The 25,835-nt window shown below is 38.3% G+C and overlaps 1 protein-coding gene across 4 annotated transcripts in view; it reads right to left on the bottom strand.

The window, feature by feature from the left end:
- TJP1 (tight junction protein 1) overlaps positions 1-25,835 on the bottom strand; it is a 194,780-nt gene that overhangs the window by 155,660 nt on the left and 13,285 nt on the right. For 2 of the 4 annotated variants that reach the window (XM_059824101.1, XM_059824098.1), the window contains exon 1: positions 7,508-7,674. The exons of 1 other annotated variant lie outside the window; for it this stretch is intronic. In XM_059824101.1, the coding sequence (XP_059680084.1) occupies positions 7,508-7,674 (167 nt within the window). Of the gene's footprint in view, positions 1-7,507; positions 7,675-8,319; positions 8,367-25,835 lie in introns of those variants that run through there. One more of the 4 variants, XM_059824100.1, reaches the window with a different exon arrangement.

Raw genomic sequence — 25,835 nt, forward strand, 5'->3', positions numbered from 1 at the left:
GAGACAAAAAAATATGTTTTTATTGAATACATTTGCTTCAAGTAAAAAATTTACAAAGGAAAAAACACTGCCATGCTACACAAAGAAGGAATGGCATTCCACGCTTTAGTTTTCAATCAGTAAGTGCCAAAATAAGACCACAAAAGTATGTAGAAATCTATCCCACATCAAGTCCACCACTGCTCGCAGATTTAGTCAAAAACATATTGTAGTCAGCATTTTTGTACAAAAGTGAGAAGTATCGGGAAAAAAAATTCTATTGTATGAATGTATCTTCTGTTACGGAGCTCTCCAAACATCTCCGATAAAGTTAATCCAAATGTATGTAACCATACATATCCTGAGCCCATGTCAAACGCAACCGTTGGAGCCCACAGACAGATCCATTGTTTCAATGCAGTCAAAAGTCTGTATTTATTCTCTCTCCAGAAAATCTTTGAGGGATGCCTACATCATTACTTATCACTTTGGTCAATAAATCTTCACGGGCACCTCTGGCGAGTTAAATGCTTGGTACATTAGACTTCCTCCTTATACTTAATAGAAAATTTTTTAAACAACTGTAAGCTGCATTGGGCTTCTTTTAATTTTGAACTATATTTCAAACCACTTATTCTAGGGTCTTACCTATAAATGTGCATTTCTTTAAGTTTCAAGTCTTTTAATGTTTTCTGATACCAAGAAGCCTTAATAAAAAAATAAAATAAAGTAAGAAAAACCTTATGTGAAATAAGAAGGAGTAAAAATAATGGGCTAATCAAAGTTATGTAGTTTTAACAAAGAACTAAACTAATGGTAAGTTTGGAAGGCCCTTCCGTGTGGGAGCTCTACTCTTCATAAAGCCACTTGAAAAAAAATGAACTTGCTGCCTCCAACCTTCATTTCATTCTGCTGAAGAATAAATTATGGTTATTACTTGTTAGCTTCTGGGATTCAGAAAAATGCTTTTAAAAATCACATTTAACTTTCAAAATATAATTTTATGGGAAGAAGTACCATAACTGAAAGCTTCTCTTCAATCCTTTATAAAATCATTAATTTCTAGGTGTCTTTACAAGAAAATAAAGTATTATTTAACCAACCAAAGAAAAATCCAATCAATTATCATTACTGGGAATCTGGAAGCTTTGCACTGTATTGCACACCAAAGGAAGGATACAAGGCAAGATATCCATATTTACAGTATCATGGGTTTTGACTCTATGGCTGATGAGGAAACTTTGGGACAAGTGCAAAGAAATTAAATATCAGCTTCTCCAGTGCCTCTGCTACTCCTACAGTTTTAGCAAAGAGAAGCAATAACAGACCTGAGACAGACTTGGATCTATTTCACCCCGTCTTCTCAGAATGCTGGATGCAGCAATGAAACTCTGAAGAATCCATTTCCAGTAACACTCGTGCAGTACTGCAACAGGAACTCTTTCAAGTACTAGAAATTTCCACAAGGAATACAACTCAAAAGTTAAGACTATAAAGTTGCAAGATAAACACGAGTGTCAGCTTCAGTGAGTCCAAACTCATGAGACAAGGTCCAAAGCATTTGAGTTGACTTGAAACTAAATTATTCAAAAATCTGAAAAACAGCTTTTTAAAATCCTTCTCACTTTTGAATCTTGCTTTGTGCTCTCAAAATGTTCATTGTAATCAGAGAAACAGTTTATTCCTTTTAAATAAATACTTAAACTATAATGCAATATTCCATGGTTCTGGGATCTGAACCTTAAGTTTAAAAAAATGCATTATTCATGAAATTTACTACATCTGATTATCTCCTTTCATCTTTTATTTGTATTGCTTATTTAATATAAAATTAATAAATGACTTGCTAAGTCACTGGCTGTAGTACACGCATCAGGGGTATAGAGGAATTATCACAAGTTAAAGCAGAAAGATTTGTAAGAGCCCTTTTAAAATGCCTGCAGCTCATCAACTACTTCAAGGCAAAGTACTCTTCAATCAAAGCCTAAGAATTACATGTTCAAGGCAGTCTAGAGCTTTAAAAAGTAGAGTATAGCATCAAGATCTTTGAAGGGGGTAAACAATTCCAGATGCCTTGTTTGAAATGTGCGGCTTCTGTTAAAAGAATGCATTTAATATTCTGGAAACATAACACCTTTCTAATGGAGCTCATCACAGACACCCTAAACTAAGGCATCCCAATTCATTAACTTTCGGAAATTTTAGTCAAGTAAAATTGAACCATTTTGTAAATCCCACCTGGAGCCCAAGGCCCTTATTTATTATCCACAAGTCTTACAACAGTTTCATTGACCTTGACTGGTTCCTGATCATGTATCACATTACATAAGCGTGACTAAATTATTTCTCTAGTTTGTAAAATAAGCAAAAACCTTAAACTTTCAGTATCTGTATCCCACTGACAAACATGCTAGCCTAATAAAGTACCGTACAACAGTGACTTCAAGGTGCAGCATCATATCAAGGGCTAACGACTTAATACGCATCATAACATAATTAGATGGAATGTATATAACATAACAGTTTTTTACTAATAAAAAAGGTATTTATATTCTACTTGCACATAATTACTATTTAGAACAACCTTCAATACTACCTACCATGTTTTTTGTAGTTAAATTTTGTCTGAAATTACTAATATCATGTTATTTTCTAGACAGACCAGTTAGATTGAACATCTTTTAAGAACCTAAAAAATTCTCTTCTTGTTTAGCGATTAGAGTTCTGAACAATTTGATAAAAGACAACATCAGAATATTTAAAAAATAAGTCTTGAAATGACACATTTTCTGTATTTGTTTTCCGAGTGTAGTATTAATGCTAGAGTTAATGCAGAGAGGACAAGTTTTTGACAACTATATAGCCTCAACACCACTTATAATGGTGACATAATTATTACACTTTTCACATACCGCAAGTTGTCTGCCTATGTTATTAAAAAAGCATTTAGGTACTTGTAGCAAATTATTATTATAAATGGTTTCACAACATGTAAGTCAAACTTCTCAGAAGCTCCCACCTCTAGTAGTCACACAGATCTCAGTTGAGAGATGTATAAACTTTCCATAATTATATGTCCTCCCATTAGAAGACAAGCTTCCTCAATACTACAGAAAGTGAGGACATCAGCTGGACTCAGCTGAATGTGCTCAGTATGCCTTCTGGCTCAAACATAAGCGTGGAAAAGCTGAAACTTATTCCCAATCATCAGACTGGAAGACCTAACAGTTATAGTTGATCAATATTAATATTTGTTTGGAAAAAAAATAAAAGGTAAATTTGAAACAATTTGACTAGTAACACTGAGCAGTCAGCTGCTATGCTGAATTCTTGTGCACCTCTGCAAGTATCTTCAGTTCTAACCACAGTATCGTGCCTTCATCAGAAAAAAAAGGTATTAATTAATTTCAACATGAATAAATCCTTAACAATGGGCTAAACTGAAGTTGTTATCCCCATTTCAAACAAATATTAACGGTAAACAGTAATCAGAAATGGAAAACATCCATTCTGGCAATCTGTAGAGACACCCAAGAGGTTCAATCATTGATGCTTTCTTTCTCCTATACTAAAGTGACATTTTCCATTATTTGATTATTCTAAATATGACTCTACTTAGAACATAAACAAACAATGGCACTTTTCTCCCTAGGGATGGTTCTAATGATAAAACAGGCATCCTTCATTATAAGCCTGGACTTCTACATCCAAGCCCCAGCCTGAACACAAAGACTCTGAGTCAACAAAGCTTCTAGATTGGTACTTAATTCCAGACGTGCTGGTTACTCCTCACTGATTTCAAATAAGTTTTCTCCTATGCTTGAAAATGAATGTGCCTGTGCCATATCTTACAAGAAAAAGCTATCATTTAACATCCAGACTTCTATAGCACACATGCTTTTAACAATAGCACCAAACAGCGGAATTGGATCCTGTCAAAATTCAAATTCTGTAGTGATTGCATCTGCATTCTTTTCAGTAACCTAAATTGCCTCAGACAACTACCGATTGTTCTTAAAAAGATGCAGAGGAAAGTCTTTCACAGCAGAGACAAATGCTGTAAGAAACAGAAGGGAATATTAGTGAGAAGAATTATTAGAATTGCTAGAATATCCTGTTCCTTTTTTTTTTTTTTTTGCCTGCTCCTTCTCCTTGCAGCAGAGAAACATGATATTCAGTGTGACAAGAAATTATGGTCTACTTGTGTAGTTCACTTTAATTATGTGATTTAGCATTTCCCTATTGTAAAAGCATTCAGGTTGCACATATTGGGATTTCAGTAAATATTTATGTCAATTTACTGTTTTAAGGTACTCCCAGGTCAGGAGTTAGTTTTTCCTGAGTACCTTGGCAAATGTCAGTCCCTGCTGCACCCTACCTGTACTAGCAGCATTATGATGGGGGGTTTTGTATCCAAATACTGTCCCCCCAGCAAAATGATTAAAAACATCCTACTCATCTCATTTAGGTTCCTACATATTAGAGTACAACACTGCACAAATACAGGAAAGGGTCTGAATCAGCAGTTCAGGACTCCAGCAACTTCCTCCATCACTGAGCCCGGAACTCTACTGCCCGAAGTAAACCTCATCATAAAATGATCAACCTCCACATTAAACACAAGCAAGTTTCTGGCTCTACCACTTCCCACTGGAAGCCTGTGGCATAGCTTCCTTCTGTTTGTTCAGTTGTCTGTTTTATTCCCAGCTAGTTTATACCAATTTATTTTTAACCCGTCATGAGACATTGGTGTCCATCTTTTTTGTTTTCATTTGTATCTCTGCTTTCATGCCTCACAGAATAGGACTTAGATTTTGGGGGAAGTGGGAGAAAATTGGAGTGCCAGATGCTCTATAAAATAAAACATTGCTGTTACCTTTTTCATTTTCTTTCAGCAGGATTCAGGTGGATTATCTCCACCAACAAAAAAGATGAGTATTTTAACCCTTTTTTATTAAATTATGTCTTTGCTTCCACTTACAATATGTATTAATACATTAAAGAATTTATAAATCTGATTGGCTAAACACAATGTTACAAGCTTTTAAAAATAAGTAAATAAAGAGAGATGAAAAAGCATCCTCTGATTATAGACTGACTTGATTTATACATTTTCTTTACGTATTTTTGAGATTTCCAGCGATACAATACTGGAAAAACACTTTTGTTTTATGTATTGGAAATATATACTAATATTTCATTGATTTCACTAACAGCAACATACTCTTCTCTCTAATATTCAGATTTTCTTAATGCATTATTTGATATAGACTACGCACAAATAAGAAAAAATCAACATGACAAAGTATCCTTAAGCATTTCTCTAACTGCATCAGAAAATGGTATTTCATCCATAAGCATAAATTCCATCCATACAGATAATGCCTAATGCTATTAAAGTTTTCAAAGGAAACGGGAGTACATAGTATCATGTAGCCTATTAATAATATCCCAGAGACGTGCTTTCAAATGCTAAAGTAATTCATGCATCTTTCTAAAATAAAAAAAAAAGTTACCTTATTTTTCCTTAACACTCTTAGTCAACTCAATCTTCACACAGCATTGCAGCAACATCATGTCAAGTTACAAATGTTATGAAATGCAATGCTAATAGTACGTATTAGTGGGGATCCACTATGTTGTTTTGCTATATCTCAAAAAGCACTGAATCTCACCAGGAAACCAGGCAATACAGAGCTGATCTAACGCCAACTGAAGACATAAAGTAGGAGTTGAATTGGGTCCTTTCAGACTTCCTTTTAAAGTATGCAAATATAAATAGCTTCACTTTAACATGCCAGCAAAGAAAACATTTCCAAGACACAGGAAATATGAAATAGAACAACTGTTATCAATATATTACCTATAATTAAACTTCTTAAAAGAAGTAACACACCAATACATACAATGCTACACACAGACAAGAGTGGCATTTGGGAAGAATAAAATAGGTATGTTACACTTCATGTAACTTACATAATCAAAATCAAACCACTGAATACACTATAAAAACCTTTGATTAAATGTAATAAAAACTTATCTGTATGACAACATATTTTTATCTAAGACTACATTTGATTTTGTACATTACAGTTAGGATGAATAGATTTGCCAAATTGTGTTCTTATCTGCAAGGAAGAGCAAGATATGGAATTAACGACAGAAAGCTTACTAGTTCCACGTTATATTTCTTCAAATTATGTATTTCATTGACACTGCCTACACTAGCTGACATGTGGAAAAAAAAGAAAAAAGAAAAAACCCACATTCTACAATTCATGTAAGGACCATTTTTGTTACAGCTGCTGACATGAAAATATTTCTATTTGTGAACTACCTATTTTTAAATAAAATTACCTGTCATGCCTTCTGTGACACTTTACTTTCCTTCACTAGGAACATGTAAGTACAGTGAAAGAAAACTGTATGACCATTACCACCTAAATATCACTCTCGGTCTTTTCTAGATAAGAAATTCTCAGTGTACAAACTCGGTTTTGATATTTTCCTCCCAGAAAATCTGACTTCACAAGTTCACAGATTTTACCATTATAATTTCTCCCGATGGTGATGACACATATCCATCCCACTGCTTCAATCAAGCTAACAGTGGGCTCTTACAAGTCCATGAGCGACTGGGTATTGCAGTGCCATATGCTTGTTCGTGCCCTACTCACCCACATTACACCATTATACTTTAATACATTTTTCATAACATATTGTTGATTCATCCAGAAAAATCAGTTCAGCACACAATCAGCAAGTGCAAAAACAGTGGAAGCAAGTCAGAGGAAAAGCAGGATTTAAATAAAACTGACCATTTACGAACAGTAGTACCTCTGTCGCTGGCTAACCTATTAGACTTGTATCGCCCTTCTCCCGGTTTTTAAACACACCTGTCAGCAGCAGCAGGGGCTGGGAAGTTCAGACCCCGGCTTTCTGCACAGCCCGGGGCGGGGAGGAGAATGCGCTACGGTCGGAGGCAACACTTCGGCCGTCACGCAGGCGGCAGACCCCGCTTCAGCTACTCCCCCGCCCCACAGCTGAAGCTGCCGTCGCCGTGCTCTGGCAAGCGCCCGACAGCGGGTCTCCCTGAAAGCCTCCGATAGCACCCGTGAGTCATTACGAGCGGGAACCATGCTTCCAGCCGCGGAAAGCGCCGAGCCGGCTGTCCTCCGGCGGGGCCGAGGGCGGGCGAGCGAGGCGCGGCGCGGCGCGGACAGCTCCTCCGGCACCACCGCCGCCTCCGGGCGGCTTCCACTCGACTGGCGGTGAATTCGCCGGGAACTTTGCGCCCCGGAGATGCCCGCCGGGAGCCGCGAGCCCGCTGTCGTCCGGCGCCCCGGCCCCGACCGGGTCTCGGCACGGCGCCCCTCACGCGGCCGTCATGTCTGAGGGGAAGCCCCGCCGCGCGCCCGCCCGCCCGTCCCGCCGCGGCCCGCGCTCGGCCAGGCGCAGCGCCCCCCGCCCGGCCCGGCCCGGCCCGGCCCGGCCCGCAGTGCCGCCGGCCCCGTTTGTGCCTACTCACCACAGCTTCCTCTTTAAGGGCATCAGACTGCCCCTGTTGGAGGCGGTCACCCCTATGGCCATCTGCAAGACAGTCAGGTATTTCTGATACTTCATTTTGCCGTCGCCCCCCCTGTCCCTGCCTCGTCCCCGCCGCCGCCACCGACAGAGTCTCTCCAGCCGCTGCATGCAATCATCAAATTTTTATTTCCAGGCATCTGCCGTCCCTGCGTCGCGCTTCTTCCCCTCCTCCTCCTGCCGCGCTCCCTCTCTCTCTGCCCCCCCGGCTCACGCTCTCCTCCTCCTCCTGCCGCACTCCCTCTATCTCTGCCCCCAGCTGACGCTCTCCTCCTCCGCCTCCCGCCGTGCTCCCGCTATCCCTGCTCCAGCTGACGCTCTCCTCCGCCTCCCGCCGCGTTCTGCCCTCCCCCGGGCCCACGCTCCTCTCCTCCTCCTCCCGCTGTCGCACTCCCTTTCTCTCAGCCCCCCGCACCTCACGCTCTTCCCCCCGAGCTGCTGCCGCGCCTTCCCTCGCCCCCACCGTGCTGCGGGGCTCCCCCTCCTCCGCACCCTGCCGCGCTCCCCGCACCTGCCCCTGCCCAGGCCGCTCGCCCCGCGTTCTGCCTCCTCCTCACCTGAGCTATCTCCTGGCGCCCGCCTCCTCCCCTCGCTAGGCCCTCGGTGGGGCCTCGGCCTCCCCCTCTGCCCCCTCGCCCCACAGGCCGGGCCGGCACACCCCTCCCCTTCCCCCCGGGGCAAGCGGCCGTTCCCCGTCATCTCTGCCCGCTCCCGGGGCGCTCCCGTCCCGCTCCCCTCCCCAATTACCTGGGGTATCCCGCCCCCGCCCATGTGGCGCAGCTGCTGCTCGGCCCTCCCGCCATCAGAGGGGCGCCATGCCGCAGCCCGGCTGTCGCGCAGCCGTGCCCTCTCCCCGCCACCTCGCTGGCCTCGCCTCTAATTCCATTAGCGCCTACAATATCCCCGCGTTATTTTAATCATCTCCCCCCCCCCCCCAGCTAACAACGTTGGTTGTGGTCCGCGGTAACCAAGCTGCGGAGGCAAACGCCTCACCACCTGCCGGGGCGGCCCTGTGGAGGCGGTGAGGGCGACGGTGAGCAGGAGGGTCAGGAGGAGGGTGAGGTGAGGTGAGGTGAGGGTGAGCTGAGGGTGAAGGTGAAAGCAACGGCGAGGCGAGGGTGCGGAGGCGGGCGAGCCGGCGGGACAGCGCTGCAGCAGGCGCAGCGCCTCCCGCCAAGCCTCCCTCAGGACGGGCGGCGCGCGGGGCGGCTGGAGAGCAGCTCCCGCCGCGGCACTGCCCGCTCCCCTGCACCACCCCGAGCGCGGGCGCGGGGAGTCGCCTCTAAAAAGCCGCGTGAGGCCACAGGGAAGAGAAGACAACTCCCCCCCCCCCCCCCCCCGCCTTTTATTTTTTTCCCCCATTTGAGGAAGGCAACTAAAGCGTGCTTGAAAATCAGATGGTGATTAAGTCAGGCTAAAAGTATTAAATGTTTTTAGAGGGGTGCCCGCATTCTGGATACTTTAGCAAAAGTAGCTGAACACGTAACTGTGGAGCAGCCTTAGGTGTGACACGATTGTAATTACAACGTCAACCTGTTCTGTGTCTTCCTCCTCAAGCTCCGCACTGAGAGCGGCAGAAGGCTGTGGCGTTTGACAGGTGCTTTTGGAACTGATTCTAAAACGTGGTACAATATGATCAAAAACCCTCCTCAGCACAAACATCCCTGGGTGAAGGGCAGCGCTTAGCTGACATGTTGATCGATAGTGGTAGGAAATACTTTGGCTAGAGATAATCCTGTTTAGGTATGTAGATATTTTTCAGAACGCAGATAGGAACAAATCCATGCTGCAGTGACAACCTTTCATTAAGATGCTGTAATGTCAATAGTATGAATTGTAATACTTACCCAGAGTTGAGGTCCTCAGGTGGTACTATCAGCTAGGGAAAATATTGTGAACAGCACTGTCGCTTTATGGCTCAGAGATGAGCATTTCAGTGATTGGTTTTTTTCTTCTTTTTGTATGTAATATATACCTCAAGACTGTGGTAGGCTACATTCTACTTAGGCCTGTTCATTACACAGGAAGCAGAGAAGATAAATATATTACTTATAAGCACAACAGATTTTAATTAGAAACATAATAGTCATATTACTGTAGTTAATGAGATGGATGGTTTTGCATTTTCAGCCAAGAAATCTGAGATGTATACGAATGTCCTGGAAGTCTGTCACAAATGATTTAAAAATTCAAATGCCAACTCAATGCCCAATATGAGCCTGCACATCTACAGCTCTCAAGATGCTGTTAATGGGTTCTTTGGCCTTGGAGAGATCAAGCATTAAAAGCAATGAGGGATGGTTAACTTGAAATTATTAGGAAGGTTAAGGAGGAGGAATTAATTTTTGTACTTAAACAACGCTAGCAGTATACTAAATGGAAGGTCTATATCTTCTGTAGACAGAACATCAAATCAGTTTGAAAAACTGTGGAGGTCTTACTTTACCTTAAGAACAAAAACCATAACACCAACACATTGCTTTCTCCTTCTGTGTATCTAGTCATCATTAGCCGACTGAAGAAACAGTTGTTGCCCACACAAGTTAGAGAGTAAGCGTGGGCTGGATTTTATTCTCACCGTCATTAGTAGAATGCTAGCTACATTGTAATTGAAATATTCATTTACACTTGTGCAGTCCTCTTAGGAAAATCATTTACACCTTGAAATGGTAGGAAATGCTGACTAAAAGCGTGATGAGACTGTATTAGTTTGAATGTTTCAATTTGAATGCTACACCTGTCAGTTAGAAAAATACATGTTATTCTTATCTTATATAAAAATTCCTGAAAGAAAAATCTAGTCTTAATCTGGTTGTAGTGGTAGAAATTTCGTAGATAAGACAATCTTAGGATACAAGGGAAGCAAAGTTTATTTGAAAGCTGATAAACCTGGAAAAAGCAGGTAAGCTTTCAGAGTTCTTTACCTTGTGAAAGGACCCTGTATTAGAGAGTCCCAAAACATTGCTTTTCATTTTTACAGTAGCACGTTTGGGTCATAAATTTATTTTAAGTATCTATACACTAAAGAGTTAAGAAATGCGCCATCAATACCTTGCATGAAGACTTATGATGGAGCCTGGCTGTATATTCAAATCTTTATTCAACTTCTTCAATAGTCTGTAATGTGATTCCTATTCTTAATTCAATAGGAATTCCTAAATCTATTTAAATTTACAAAATAATTACAGTTATTCCAGATTTAGCTCTATAGTTTTCAATTATTATACTCTATCGATCTGGTACTAACAAATTAACTTGGTTTGTACATTTTATGTATCATCTTCCATACTTCTTGATGTGCATTAGAGGCAAAAAATGGATATTAATGAAGAAATTTTATGCTCTAATTTTAATTGGTATTATTTCTGTTTCTCTCATACCTGTTCCTTATTAGTGCTGCTCCATTATATATTGCCTTTCAGAACATCTTACTTTAAGCACCTATGTTTTATGTAGCTGAAAGACTAAAAAAGATCCTCTCTTTCTTGCCTTTTAGATGAACAGCCTATTTCTAACAGGAGTCAATCAGCAGCTTAGAGATTAGGGTAAGCATCTGGACATCCCACTGTTAGCTCTGAGGCCTGTGTCGACCCATTAACTGAGCTAAGTCCAAAATTTATACAGTAGATAGCCCTGCGAGAGAGGCAGTCTGATCATATTTGCTGTTCTCCATGCAAACTCATTCTGTCTGACAAGATACACTCTCCTTCACTACAGAAAGCTGAAAGCTGCTTATATTTTTTTGAACCTAGCATGCATTTTAAAAACAATTTAATACCTGTTAGATTACTTCAGGTTAATACAGTTGTTTCATAGTTTTTTTCAGTACGAAACCAAGCAGAACCATACTAATTTCTTAATTTTATTTGCTTAGGTAACTTAACTGCAGACTTTACCTCAGAACAAACTTTATAATCTATCTATTGCTTACAGTCCCCGATGTCCCTGCCTCTTCTGAAGCCTGTCCCCACAATGACCTTCCAATACACTTCCTGGCTCAGAAGAACAGACTGCTCTTTCAGTTACAAATTACAATACTATGTATGACTGCTGCACTTGAATGGACATGTGGTTGGCACAAACTCCACTCATGATAGTATGTTTGTACTAGGACAGTGATGTATCTAGAAGATAGATGGATGGACCCTGAGAAGGTGGAGTTTAATGCCAGTGTGTGTGATCTGATCTTGGCCCATGCCTTGGTGTTTTTAGGTGGAGAGTAAGCTGTTGTCAGCAATGGGAGCCTGACTGGCTGCAATTTAGAGGGTGCCACTGAGGCATTTGTACATTGGAAGCTCCCATCAACAGCTAAGAATAAGGGAGTGTAATTGTGCTGTAAAGCTATTTTCATCCTAAGTTGTGCCTCTATTTTTTTCAGCCTTAATATCGTTAGCATATATATGAGATTCCAGGTCGTGCAAAGCAAGATTTTACAGCATTATCTACTTCTGCTGATTTTCAGTTTGATTTCAGTAAGACGGTTGCTAGAACAGGGATTGCAGAACCTTATCTTGCTTTCCTTTATCATTAGTCCATCACACATCCCTGTAGTGCCAGTTGTCACTAGGTGCTATCCTTTTCAAACTCTCACCTGCGTCAATCAGTCTTGACTGAGCTCACAGGAGGAGGAGAAATTTAGGTCTGACCCAAAAGATTCTTTGGGGGCGTTACAGAAATAGATTTTTAAAAGTCTTGGCTAGTCTTAAGTTAATTCAGGTAATGTAGTTTTTCTGCAATAATGTGAGGAAAAGGAAACCATACCTCTAACTGGCATAGCTGTGCTGGTGAACAAGCAAAGATACTCTTTTTTGCTGACGTAGATTATTTTGTTCAGCAAACCTGTATAAACTAAACTGTCTGGCAAAAAGAAAAAAAGGATCTTACCAGAATAAATGGCATCTTTATTAGTACTGTAATGGCCACATCAGCAACTTTTGAGGGCAGATTAGGCCTAAATGACACATTTTAAGCCTTCGATTGCATTCAGTTTTAGGTTGTCAAAATTGTATTAGAACTAAAGTAAACATTAAATAAACTTGTTGCTTTTTTATGTCATATTAAATAGCATCTTTTATTTGCATTATAGAATAGTCTTAACTTTAGCTTTAGTCTGTGTATAACAGGGACTTTTCATAACATTACATTTGTCCACTCCGTAGAGTTCTCAATACTGTGCTACTGTGTATGCTGAAGAATGAACATTTTGTTTATTCCTAGGATATACCTGTTCCCCTTGCTAACTTTTACTCTGCTGATTGGTAAAAAAAAATAATCTTGATACACATTCTATGCTTCTGTGGTATTTAATATGATTTGAGAACTTTTTATTACACAGTTCAGTTGGTAAAGTGGCAACATTCCAGAGACTGATGCAATACAACACTGACATTAAAACGTGACATTAGATGACTGATCTCCATCTCTACTCTAATTTAATCTAAATCTTCCTGTTTATTAGAGGGTTCTTTTTCTGCAGTAGTTGTTAGTAATATTTTATTCTGCTAATTTGTACAGTTAGTCAATTGTAATCATAATATTAATAAAGATTTATGTTAACTAAGAGCATAAATGCAGATCCTTCAGTCAAGAAAACTACTGAGACAGACTTTCTTGCCATTTCAATCTGTCATGTGTAAGCTTCATACAGCTCCCATTTTCTTTCCAGAAAGAAAAAGAAAGGGATCATACCTGTCAAAGGCAAAAGAGTTCCTTAGAATCTACAAGTATGTCAGATGCAGTGACTCCAGGGGTTATTTTCTCTGTCCTCAAAAGTAAGAAAAAAGTGTGTGTGTGTGTTCATGTGTTTCCTATCTATGCATTTACAATGCATAATTCTGTGTCGTCTTCTGATCTGCTAGGGCTTTTCTATACCCACATTAATGTATTTATTGTCTATAATGCAGAGCCTTTTTCTGGTCTGTTACTGTTTCTTCCATAAACTCCATGTTATGTGAAGATCTACAAAGATGCGTACTGTACCATCATAAAAACCAAACAAAAACACTTGGAGGAATTTTCCCATCATGCTTTAGTGTGCCATCTACAAAAAGGGAAGTTTTCACATTTCTTTGACGTGTCTTCGTGACAGGCTAGCTTGACTGGTGACAGAAAACTATGGGTCTAAGTGGGTACAGTAATAAACTGACACAGTCATTTAGAACTAACTTGCGTTTTCTGAAACGGTTTATCCTGGTCATTCATTTGAGGTGCTGAAATAAAAAGAGGTAAATAATTCTGCTTTGGAAGGAAAGAATTTTCACCGTGTTTTCTCAGAAGAAGATGATCTTCACAGAATAAATAACTTTTATTTGAATATGGGTTATCAAGAAGAAATGGTTTGCTAGATTAAGCAATTGAAGTATTTACAAGAAACTTGCAAGCAAGCAAATAGCCCTGACTGTAGTGAAACAGGGACATTTAGTAATGGCTTCCTGTACAAATAGTGTTAGTGCTGTTCCACCAGGTCTGGTGTGGAGCTGCTTTATACAATTACTGTCAAATTTTAGGTTACTGCAAAAATAAAAATACTATTAAAGTGAAGAATTCGGGCTAGAACAAAGTGGACCTGTACTGCCATTATCCAGTATTCTACATTTACCCATTTCTTGCAAACTTGTAATTAATTCTAAGATTTTACTCTAAAAAAAAAAAGAAGAAAAAACACCTTAAGTCAGAATTATCCAAATGTCACGTTATGCCTGACAAGAATAACCCTCTCACAGGATAAAATAAGCTTAATGTAGAAAAAAAAAAAAGCATATGCATGAATTCCATTAGTGCTCTCTGATACAGCTTATTCATGTAGAAAACTACTGGAGGGAAGAAATCACCAAGCATACAATTTCAATGTGAGATGCAAAAGAAAAAAGCGTAAGTAACATCACTTCCCAGAAAAGATTCTAAGAAATAAATTGCCATCTGCACACATCACAATCTCAGTACACAAAGATCTAATTAATTAGTCTTGCTAACTGTGTATTGTTAGAACTGTGAGAGTATGTAACTCTGAGCTGAGGTGTGATCAGACCTTGCTATCATTCTGGGATGTGGAGTCGCTAATAGCTTTCATTTTTAGATGTTATGCCTGGTGGGGAAGCCTCCAAGCACGCAATATTTAAAAGAGAAGGGAAGATTGTGAAAAGCGGGGGATAATGAAGGTTCCCTGAAGCAAGGGTGTGGAATTCTGGAAAAAAAAAAAAAATCGAATATTGGAGGCTGAGAAAAAAAATGTATATCTGAACTGTTATGGTAGACGTGTTATAGAACCACTGTGAAAAATTGGGAATGAGGACCAATTCATAAGACTGTACTCAACTGTCTAGAAAGAATACTTCCTTACATTTCCTTTACATTTTTTTTTAAGTTGAATAGTGAGTTCTGTGCATGGTAGCTGTACACATCAGGATAAATAGATCAAAATGAGAGAATTACTAAAATTTAAGGAGTTTCTCCTGCATGCCTCATTTTATAAATTAGTAGTAATTCAGATGCTTATTTACCTTCATTAATATCTTTGATTAAATCCTGATAGGGACGTTTCCACATCCATGAGATACAAAGCCTGAAGGCTAGCAGGATGTTTCATGAATGTACTGAAATAGTTCAGAATCCTAGCTGAAGACTGTTTTATATGTCTAGTTGTATATTTGCACACTTACTACAAATACGAAAACCATTTTTCACCTTCAGGAAGAAAGCTGTTGTCATTACAATGTATATGACTGTTAAACGCTATACTATTTTAATCAGATTACCAGTACAATGAATATTAATGTAATAGGATTTACTATAATTAGAGGCAAGTATACAGTAATCTGCTATGAAAAGAACACAAAAATGTTAGTGGAGCTCATTACAGGGATATTGTTTATGCTAATTATTCAAAGTTTTAAAAATCACACTAAGCCTGATTTTAATCAGGGTTTTTTTTTGCAGAACTTTAATCAAACAATTCAACAAAGAAGGGCTAGTAATAGTGAAGTATTACTCTTGTCTGGGACAGAGAGAAATGGAACTAAATACAAACAGAAAAAAAATAAAGGACTACAAGCTATTCATTTCATTGTCCTGTCTGAATAAAGGATAAAATGAAAACAAAGAGTATAAATGATAAAGTAGTGATAAACAAGACTTTTACAACGTGGATGAAGGAATCAAATTTGAATTTATGGTTTTAAGCCTATAAATACTCAATATTTATCAATACTAATATATATCAAATGTTCCTGTAATTCCAGTGTAGGGAAACTTACATCTGCAGATTGCAGATCTGTTTCCCAAGTGATTATACAGTTATTATCTAATTGTCTCTTGTAACATTCTGATAGATCATAAAACTTAAGATACACACAGTAAGCCTAGCAGGTAGGAATTGAAAAATGAAAAGCTAACCAAAGATGATAGCTAAACCTAGTAACAAAAGCTTTGATGCTGCAGGGAACTATTTTTGTGAGTATCTGGGACTACACATGGTGAAAGAATCATCTTGAACACAACATGTTGAAGGACTGGTTCCTATGATCGCTTTTGCTTTCATCACTCATTTGCTCATGCCATACCCTAGTGACATGGTATCCTATCCTATTGGAGACATTTGGTTAGATTCAAAATATGGTACTGGGTTATAGTTTGCATGTACAAAATTTTCAAAAATGCAGTATGACTCTTTCCAAGAGCAGAATCTATTCATGCTGTTAAGAGTCTGCAAGATCCAGTCTTTTAGTCACTGAATTTTTAATTTTAAGAAAACAGCAGAGGTAGTAGTATTTGTTATATTCCAGGGAGATAAAGCCCTCCCATTAAGTGTGTGTGAGGGTATATTAAAAAAAAAAAACAAAAAAACAACAAACCAAAAAGAGAGAGAGAGAGAGAGAGAAAAATCAGCTTAAACGAACTCTTGAGTCAAAGTTTAAAAAATGTTTCAATTTCTGAGTGCCGAACTTCCGACAATACATTATATGTCTGACTGGGTATCCCATATTCTTGTTCAACTTTGAAAATATTGGTCCAAATGAATATAAAATATTTTTAATAAAACAACTTTAAATATGTTATTAAAATAACCAGCAACTGGATCACATTCTTTCAGGAATATGGAAATTAAGTATATAAAACATTTTTTCTCTTTAGTTTCCTTCAAGACCGTCTAATACAAAATAAAGAACAGATCTGTTCATTCCAGATACAGGTATTTTTGAATAGCAAACGTATTTTTTTACTTCATTGACTACATAAGGAATTTACAGTCCTCTGTCTTCTTTTACTAACGGGTGTCAAGACTTTTCCAGACTCCAGTAAGTTATTTATAAACAATAAAAATTCATGTGCAAATCAACGATCTTGCTACAAACCAGATTTTTTGTAACAAATAAGCAATTTTCTGTCCTCTGCTTCAGAGAAGACACAATCAGTTCTAGCTTTTCTTATACACTGCAGTTATTGCTACTTTTGGCATAGATGATCTGGCTCCAAATTTGCTGTGAGTAGACCAATTTTTTTTTAATTGCCCCAGTATAAAAATAAAACTGCCATTCTGGCATTCCTGATGTTACACTATCAAATTGCGTAAGGCCTTACATCCCAGAGAAAACACATGAATAGCAAAAGGGAAAAAGGGGAGGATTAAACAACCTAGCAATTCTTCCCTTAACACAAAGTTTTGAGTTTGGGTTGTGGAATGTGGTGTGTTTTGGTTGGCTGGTTGGTTTTAAGCAAAAGAATAAGGTAAAGTAAATAATGCACTACTAAGATTTTGCCTGGTAAGGTAAATAGACTTCAATCACCTTTTGCTGTTATGGCCATTTATATAGCATTTTTCTGCTCAGTTCAGCTTCTCTTGCTTGTTTTTAGGCATTAAAGTGACAGAAGTATGTACAATACTGTTGTACAATATTTTATTTCTCTAACATAAAATTGGTCATCGCATTAGTACTCTCTAATACTGACATATTTCTACTTCCTAACATGTTCCAAAAATGAATCAGCAGAAGACAGGAAATGAAGTTATATTTTAATACGCTCTCTGTCCTTGCCCTTTTTTTGCCTCGTATTATTTAACATTTTTGCTTGGAGCATCCAAAGAAAAAGCAAGACCCTGTTAGGGTCAGGTGTACTCAGCTAGCATAAAAAACCAAGGTCACACTGAAGTCATCATTTTATACCATGTGAGGGTCTGGTAGTGCAGTTTAGTCCATGCATTTTGGTGAGTCTTGGAAGCAATATTTCTAACGACCGTTTTCCTGGAGCTGGCCTGGATAGTATCTGTCCTGAGATCTGTCATGCTGTGATCTGCACTGCTGTGATGCCAGCATACACCACGTTAACAGTTACAGTGTAATTACTCTTCTCAGTATAACCTACAACCTTTTTTTCTCATTACACACTAGCAGGTTTGAGAGCTCACTTGCTCTCTTGCCAACCAAGCAATTTACCTACCATATGCGTGCAAAGAGCACCCAAGAAGTTATAAAACTGTCTGGTTCTTACTCAGCACTGTGGTTTTTTGGGAGCTATTCATTCGCTGTCCAATCTTTGGAGCAGCAAGAGAGGATGCAACAAAAATTAAAATAAAGCTGTTTTTTTATTGTTTTAGTTAAAGAACCCTACTTCTTGGTTCTGTGAAAATTTCTCAATAAAGTACAAAGGACAAATTTTGAAGATTAACCAAAACAGCCATAAACAGAGATCTCTCCTGGCACCCTAAACATCTCTGCAAATCTGTTCATTTTATTGCAGTAGTGCAAACTCTTCCTCAGAACCATCTGCACCTCTACTGAGATTTGAAAACCAGAACACACAAAAAAGAGCATTGCTTAATGGATAATGAGCAAGGGCACTAACAAACCCACTGCACTTATCTTCAAGCCAACTGTCCAAGCAGCTAGAGCACATACTCATCGGTCTTACTCCCAAGTGAAAGATACAACTCCTACAGAAGCTCACTGCATTTCTCTGAAGAACATCAGCTGATTTCTCACACAAATCTAGTGTGATACTCCTCCTCCAAAACTTCGCCTGGACCTTAGCGACAAACAAAATTAATAAAGCGGTGACCAAACACCAGAACAAATAAATAGCAGTGAATACTCAAATGGAAATAATGAACTCAAGATTCATATCTGCTCAAGTAGCCAAAAGTGACGATGTTCCACTTATTGTGAGTGACCTCGCAGTGGCTGGAGATACCCTTTTGCAGTGCTGTCAGTTTGAATGTGTACCGGAGTACGCTGACAGTAAAAGAAAATGCACGGATCTCTGTAGAAGACAGAAGACATAGTGTTTGTAGGAACAAAGCAAAAATACCAACACTTGCAAGTAGTCACTGCAAAACACTTTCAGTCTGATGATCTGTGCACATCCTTGTGACAGCAGCAATAAATCACAAGCTCTGCAGCTGTTTAGAGGGAAGGTTTCCTGTGAACCTGAAGCCTAAGACTAAGGTGGGTCACATTGTATTGGATTCATTCCTTTCAATAGATAAGTTTCTGGTTATCTTATTGTGCAAAGAACATACATACCATCTGTCTTGGGCATTTATGAAATGTTACTGCTGTGGTATCTACACTGTGAATGGAACAGAAATAGTCTCTGCTCTTGCCTTCCTGTATTTTCATGTGAACACATTTCTAAGTAATCTGTGTCATTTTTAAATGGTATCTTCTACTGCAACTTCTGAAAGCATATCTGTCTTAGCATTGTGCTGCACTTTTATCTGATCATGTGATGTACTAAATACCTTCAGTTCCCACTGACTTCTGTAATTTTTGACAATGTAGTCTATTCTACTAGAATAAAACTTTCAACTGGTTTACGCAGCTTTGATCCCAACAATTCCCAATGGGTGGAAAGCACACTAAGAAAAATCACCCAGCATAGAAGCAGGATAGAGTTGTCCAGTAGCAAGGAAGAAAAGTTCTATATAAGCATCCCGATACTATTCTGGCTGCAAGGAATTTTATTCTTTTGATGGATTTAAAATCAGGATAGTTCCAATGTCATTTCTCAGTTACTCTTCATCCTACTTGATGCAGACATGTGACAAATCTGATGCTCCAGAAGCTCAGCTTCTCACTGGTGAATTTTATTACAAATACAATCAAATTCAAGGTCATAGCTAAGAATCCAAGTGAATATGATTAAATTAAATATAATGTATAGAATCTCATTCCCGTTTCTGTCATCTTCAAATTTATACGAGCCTCTCTGAAGGAATGTAATGGTGAATAACACCAACCTTGAGACTGATGAATTTCTGGGGGAGTTGGCTACAAGAATTATCTGAACCTTCATAAAATCTTAAGATTTAATTTGCATTTTCTTTGCCATAGGTCTTTTACAGTACAAAGAACATCGGTTTGAGAGACACTGCTTTTCTCTTTACAAATGCATTGTCATGCTACTCTACAAATAACGTTTATCTGTTAACACACCTAACATGCACCAATGACAAACATTTCTGCTCTGGTATATAAAATTATTTAAAAATTATTCTACTTCTTCTAACCTACAGTACATACTCTTATCACCTTTTGTCTCAGTCTGTGTTTCTCTGAATCTCATTAGCATGCATTATACTAGCAACCATCTATTTGCCCTTTGAACTCAATTGGCCATCACTAGATGGAACAAGAAGAGAGTATTTTATGCCATTTTTTTTCAAGACACCTTGAACACACGTTCTTGTTCTTCACATATTTTCTGACTAACATTAAATAGAAAAAGGCTAGTGAGGAAATGACCCATATAAAAGCCCTGTAGATTTCATCTTAGCTTCTTCTGCAGGCTCAACATTGAAACATCTTGAGACGTTTTCATAGAGTTTGTTGCTAGCTTTTTATGTGCTTCCTTTTCTGATACTTCCCCCTCCAATATCATAAGCTAATTTTTTCTTTGCAGTCTGTTGGAACTGTTCTAGAAACAACTAAATTAATCTTCTATCACCTACACAGTGACAATGCTGTCTTCCATTTGTTTAGCAGCAGCGCTGAAGTTACTCATAAATTGTGCTGTGCATTTGACATACAGCCAAGCACCAGAAGAAACAAACTCACCCCTCCCCAGATATTATTCCTTCATTTTATAATTTCATTGTATTTACCAGACACTGCTAGTTACTGTGGTACATATAATTATTTTTATGTACCCTTGTCAACCCAGAGAAATGAGGAGTTCCATCATCTGGCTTACACATGCCAATTTTCCTTAGTCTTATGAATAATTAATGGCAACACACATAATTGAGCTCTGTTTATACAAACAAGGTTTACAGGTGGTTTATAAAGCTAATTGTTCCTTTTTTCACATTTGTTTGTAGAAGGAATACACATCCTTTCACCTATGTTTCAGTAATAACTGTTGGTAAAGGTATAAGGACATTCACATAAAGAATAGGAGAACAATATTAAAGGGATGAACAAATCCAGGCAATCGGACAACTTTGAAATTGAATTTAAATTATCCTCTTTCACCTGCCTGCTGCATGTTGCTTTTATTTTTCTATGTCTTTACTAATAATGATGGCATATTTGCATGTGTAAAGTAGAGCAAGCCAATGGGCAAAAGTTGTATGTAGAGTATGTTTCAAAATGCCACAGGGTGGGATAGGTGTGTATGTAATCTTATTTTCCTTTATCAGGTAATCATCATGTTTCTGTATGCTGTGTGTAGCAACCGATAGCATAATATATAACATATACATTCTGTAACTGAGGAACACGTCAAACAAAAACCAGCTGCGCCTGTTCTAAAAGAGCTGCCTGTATTTCTACGTAGATGAATCGACAGGAGTTATTTGCAGGCAGTATTTACCATTACTTTGGGGGAGGGTTGGAGGAAGGCAAGGGAAAGATCTACCCATGTTTAAATATCCTATAGGATTTCTTATGTCTTCTATAGGTTGATTAAAATCATGTGTTCCTGCTTGTTCCTTATCCTTTATCCCACACGGAAGGAGCACGCGGAAATAATTTGCAGCAAGATTTTTATGTAAGCATCCCCCTTATATGGGTTTTATGCAGAAAGGAAACATAAGGTTCTGAAAGAGCATTAATACCCAGGTACAGCTGGTCTTTGAAGATTTTAAGTGATCCAGATAAAAAGAATGAGCAAATGCCTCCCAAGGGAGACTGTGGCTGTTCTGACACTGTTCTTTATAACAAGTGTAACACTTATAGGGAGATGTCTATGGAGACCTAAGAATAGAATGAGGATTGTATTGGCAAAATAAGCATATAAGCAAATAAGACACAAATAAACCCCTCAACCTGGCCAGCGATAGAGAACTTAATCACAGTCTACCAGGCTGGCAGCAAAGAAAAACAAGCAAACTGATTAATTCATCTATTGTTATTAGTTAATGCAACAACCTAACGTTTCTCCATGACAGCAATGTCTCTGTGCCAGGTTTTTATTATCCTGCGGCACTGGCACTCTTAAAATTCCTATTACTCAGAGAGTTTACATTGATCTAAAATGGAGTTTTGTTTGCTGGATATAAAGAGAGCTATCACAAAAAATTTAGTGTCAGGCCTTAGGTGAGAATCAACCCCATTTTCTTTTTAAAAGACTCACTGGATTTAAAGACAAGTCACTTTTAAAGAAGGAATGATCTAAGGCACCAGATTTGTTTGAGGAGCTGATCCCAAATAACGATGCTCAATCTTTATTTTTATCATACAGAAATATCACATAGCTCTAACCATACTTAGTCAGGCTTCATTACTGCGTACTCCAGAGTCCCAAAGAGAAGTGCCAGAAGCTGAGACTAGACACTGTCATTAACTGCTTTTGTGCAGGGTAAAATTCCCCAAGGTCTATGTTCCCAGGAGAGACTAGATTACCAAAGGGATAGGGAATAAACTTGATACAGAGAATGTGAAATTCAGGACAGATTGTTCACAACAGAAAGTTTAGGACATCTGGAAAATTTATGGAACTCCTATAGTTTCATGACTGCAAGAGATGAAGACTAAAGGAGCAGGAGAAAGTCAGGAGGAAAAATAGAAGAGAATTTCATAATCCAGTCAGAGTTCTGAGAAGAAGAGCCTTTCAAAGTCCCGCCGAGATCAGTAGCAAATCCAAAGCTTACTGTTAATACAAACAAGAAAGCTAAACCACAGAATCAGAAGCCATGGGCCAAGTCTGGATAAATGAAGTTTTATTTGGCAGGACTACTCAAGGTAAAAATCCCATTTCAGAAATAATCCACTATCCTATCTATAGTTACAACATCAATGAAAATGAAGTTGCTAATACAAAATAAACATAAACCCATCATTTTCTCTGAATTCTGCAGAAAGAATGTATGCAGCTAAGGTGAAAATCTTGTCCTGGGGCTGCCACTGGATAACGTGTCCCTAACTAGAAGGATTAGAACTACCACGACGTAAGAAATCCTAAGCTAATTTGGAAGCAGAACAGCTGAAGAAAGGCTATTCACAGAAGTTGGAATTAGAGCAAGAGGTTAAATTGCTTCAGATTCTTTCTATCTGTGCTGATCTTGGTGCCAGATGTGAAAGTCTGGGTGAGATAACCATCTTTCCAAACCACCAAATCTTTCATAAGCCAGGAGGTTTAGGAGGCAAGATCACACGTATTGTATCTAGGAGTATAATAAGAAAAAATTCCTTTTATTCTTCTTGTGTAAGATTATTGCAAGAAAAAAAAATGTGGAGGGAGATACAGCTTTCTTTTTTTTTTTAAATGAAGAGACAAAAGATGTTGAGCAAAAGTCAAAAGTTTAAATTATGGTAGTTATTTTAAAGTAACTACAAGTTGCTTCACAGATTTTTAACAAAATATGTCCAAGGACTAAATACAGAAATATGCTCTACTAAGTAATTTCTCAAACCAAAAGCAATAAGCTATGGTAAGCCTTAAGTAGATCCAAGTTGCAGTTTTGTTCTATAATATCTGCATGAGTATTTTATAATATTATAGATTATTAAGCATGTTGATGTATAAAAATACACGGAAAGGTTGGCTGCTCATAGATCATACAGCACAAAATGATACTAGCTACATAACAAATTAGTAACAGCTGGATGATTTGGAACCAGAAGGCCTAACATGCCAGTACAGGGCAAATTTCATTCAGTTTACAAAATGAGACTACTTTACCTAGGGCAATAAAACAATGCCTCTAGATTGTATTTTGCAGAACCTGGGGCTCCTTTGTGAAACTGCGTGATAATTTAGTCATGACAAAGATGCCACAGGATCAGGGAGCCCAGCAGAGAAATTCTGCTGCCTGGAAAGATTCTGGCTTGAGAACTCCTGATTGCTTGAAGAGTTGAAAAGAATAAAGGAATTAAGCTCGAGGTTACAAAATTAAAAATGGAAGTGTATGCTTCTATGCTTTAGTGTGTCTTTATGAATATTTTGACTTCTTGAAGAATTGTTTCTCTTTAGAAAGATTTCCTTCTATGAAGTGCTTAAGATTTTCTGCTTTTAGATTCTCTTTTGGCAGAGGGGTGGGGTTTTTTTCATTGGAAAGAATATTTAGATTTAATGTCATATTTCAAAAGAAATTTTCTTGCTGTCTTTTGCTCTTTCCCTTTGACAGCCATCATTGCTGAGTAATGCTCAGGGTCACACTTTTGAAAAGCAATATTGCTGCAGGACCTATGGCAGGGCATATATCCAGAGGACTAGGTACTTGTCCTTTTGTAAGATATAGGTTGAATTCTGCAGGGGATGTGTCTGGCACAAGAGTTAGATGCAGATCAGTAAAGAAATATGAAAGGGAAAATCAGCAACTGTAGAAATGGTTTTAGGAATATATACACATACATTCACATGTATATACAATTTTGGAATATTAAGCAAGAAATGCATTAAATGTAAGGTAATTTGTTCCACCAGAAAACATACAGTGAGCTATTAGTCCAGGTCATTACTTGCTTGGACAAAACTCCAGACTGAACCAAAATCTTTTTCACAGAGTGCCGAGAGCTTCAACTGAAGTCAAAATAGTTGACCCAAGGTATCAAAGACAAATTTAGTCTGGATAAAAAGTCCTGAAATAATGCCTAGATAGCAGTTATTTTCCTAAGAGAATTTATTACCAGAATAAAACTTACTTGAAAAAAAAAATCTTTTCACATCTCTTGGCAGAACATCAGGTATTTTAGAAAAATACAATAATTTTCCCTGCAACAAACTTCTACCCTCAAGAAATCTTAGTACAAAAAGTCACTAGCATTCAACTCCGTGGCAAAATTGGACCAATGTCGCTAATAGGACACTTAGCATAAATATGGCCTTGCAGGATGATTGTCCGGTTCATTCATTGCTAAATCCTGCTTCCACAAAATTAATAAATTCTGTTAATTGCAAGGAAAGCAGAAGCGGGCTTTTAATCGCATGATGATTCAAGAGATAATCCTTGTTAAAGAGTAGGTTTGTTACCACTGAAGGTGACAGATTAACAAATCCCGACTTTGATGATTACTATTTTTCAGTCATATGGCAGGTCTTTACAAGGACCTTGACATTTTCCCTATTTAGAATTTGATTTCTATTCCCTAGTATTGTTCCAGCATTTTAGTTCAACTGGTTTTATGGTTGTCCAACATAAAATATGACTAGTTGGTGCATGACATGTTACCTCTGCAGTGTATGAACATATTTTGATTTCTACAGCACTGAGTCAGCATTCTGATGAGTTAGCATTTATATTCCCGACAGCTGTTTATTCCTCTCAATGTAATTTCAGAGATAAATGTCCAGAAGGGATTTGCTGCCCCAGATCTATCAGAAAACATATTTAAGATACTCTGTGGTATTTAAATCATAAAAAAATATTATTCAGTAATGCTAGGACAAAAAGTGATTAATTTTTAACATTAAATAACTAATTTAAACCTTATTATATTATTTAAAAATATAATGTGGTAAAAAGTCAAAGTATTTTTATTTTCTATGCAAAATCACATCAGTCGTTTCTAGGGACATTATAAGTTTAAGAAACTTACTGAAACTTCCAATCAGTATTTTTATTTTACTCCTTTTATTTAGAGTTGAGAAAGTAGCCTTGAGAAGAAAATAAGAGATAGGAACCAGTGCACGTAAAGGACCAAACTGTTCCTGGAACAGCTGATTGATTGTATCTTATGAAAGCCATGGGACTAGTTGGCACAGTGGAACATAAATCTTGATAGAAGGCAGAACCAGTAGATGAGGATTCACTGCATTCTGAAATTCTTCAGGTGATGCTGCAGGGTTATTTTGGCAAATCTGGTGTAGGCTATGGTCATTCATATGCCGTCATTTTT

The sequence above is a fragment of the Gavia stellata genome, chromosome 13, assembly GCF_030936135.1.
Source record: "Gavia stellata isolate bGavSte3 chromosome 13, bGavSte3.hap2, whole genome shotgun sequence".
Taxonomy (NCBI): Eukaryota; Metazoa; Chordata; class Aves; order Gaviiformes; family Gaviidae; genus Gavia; species Gavia stellata.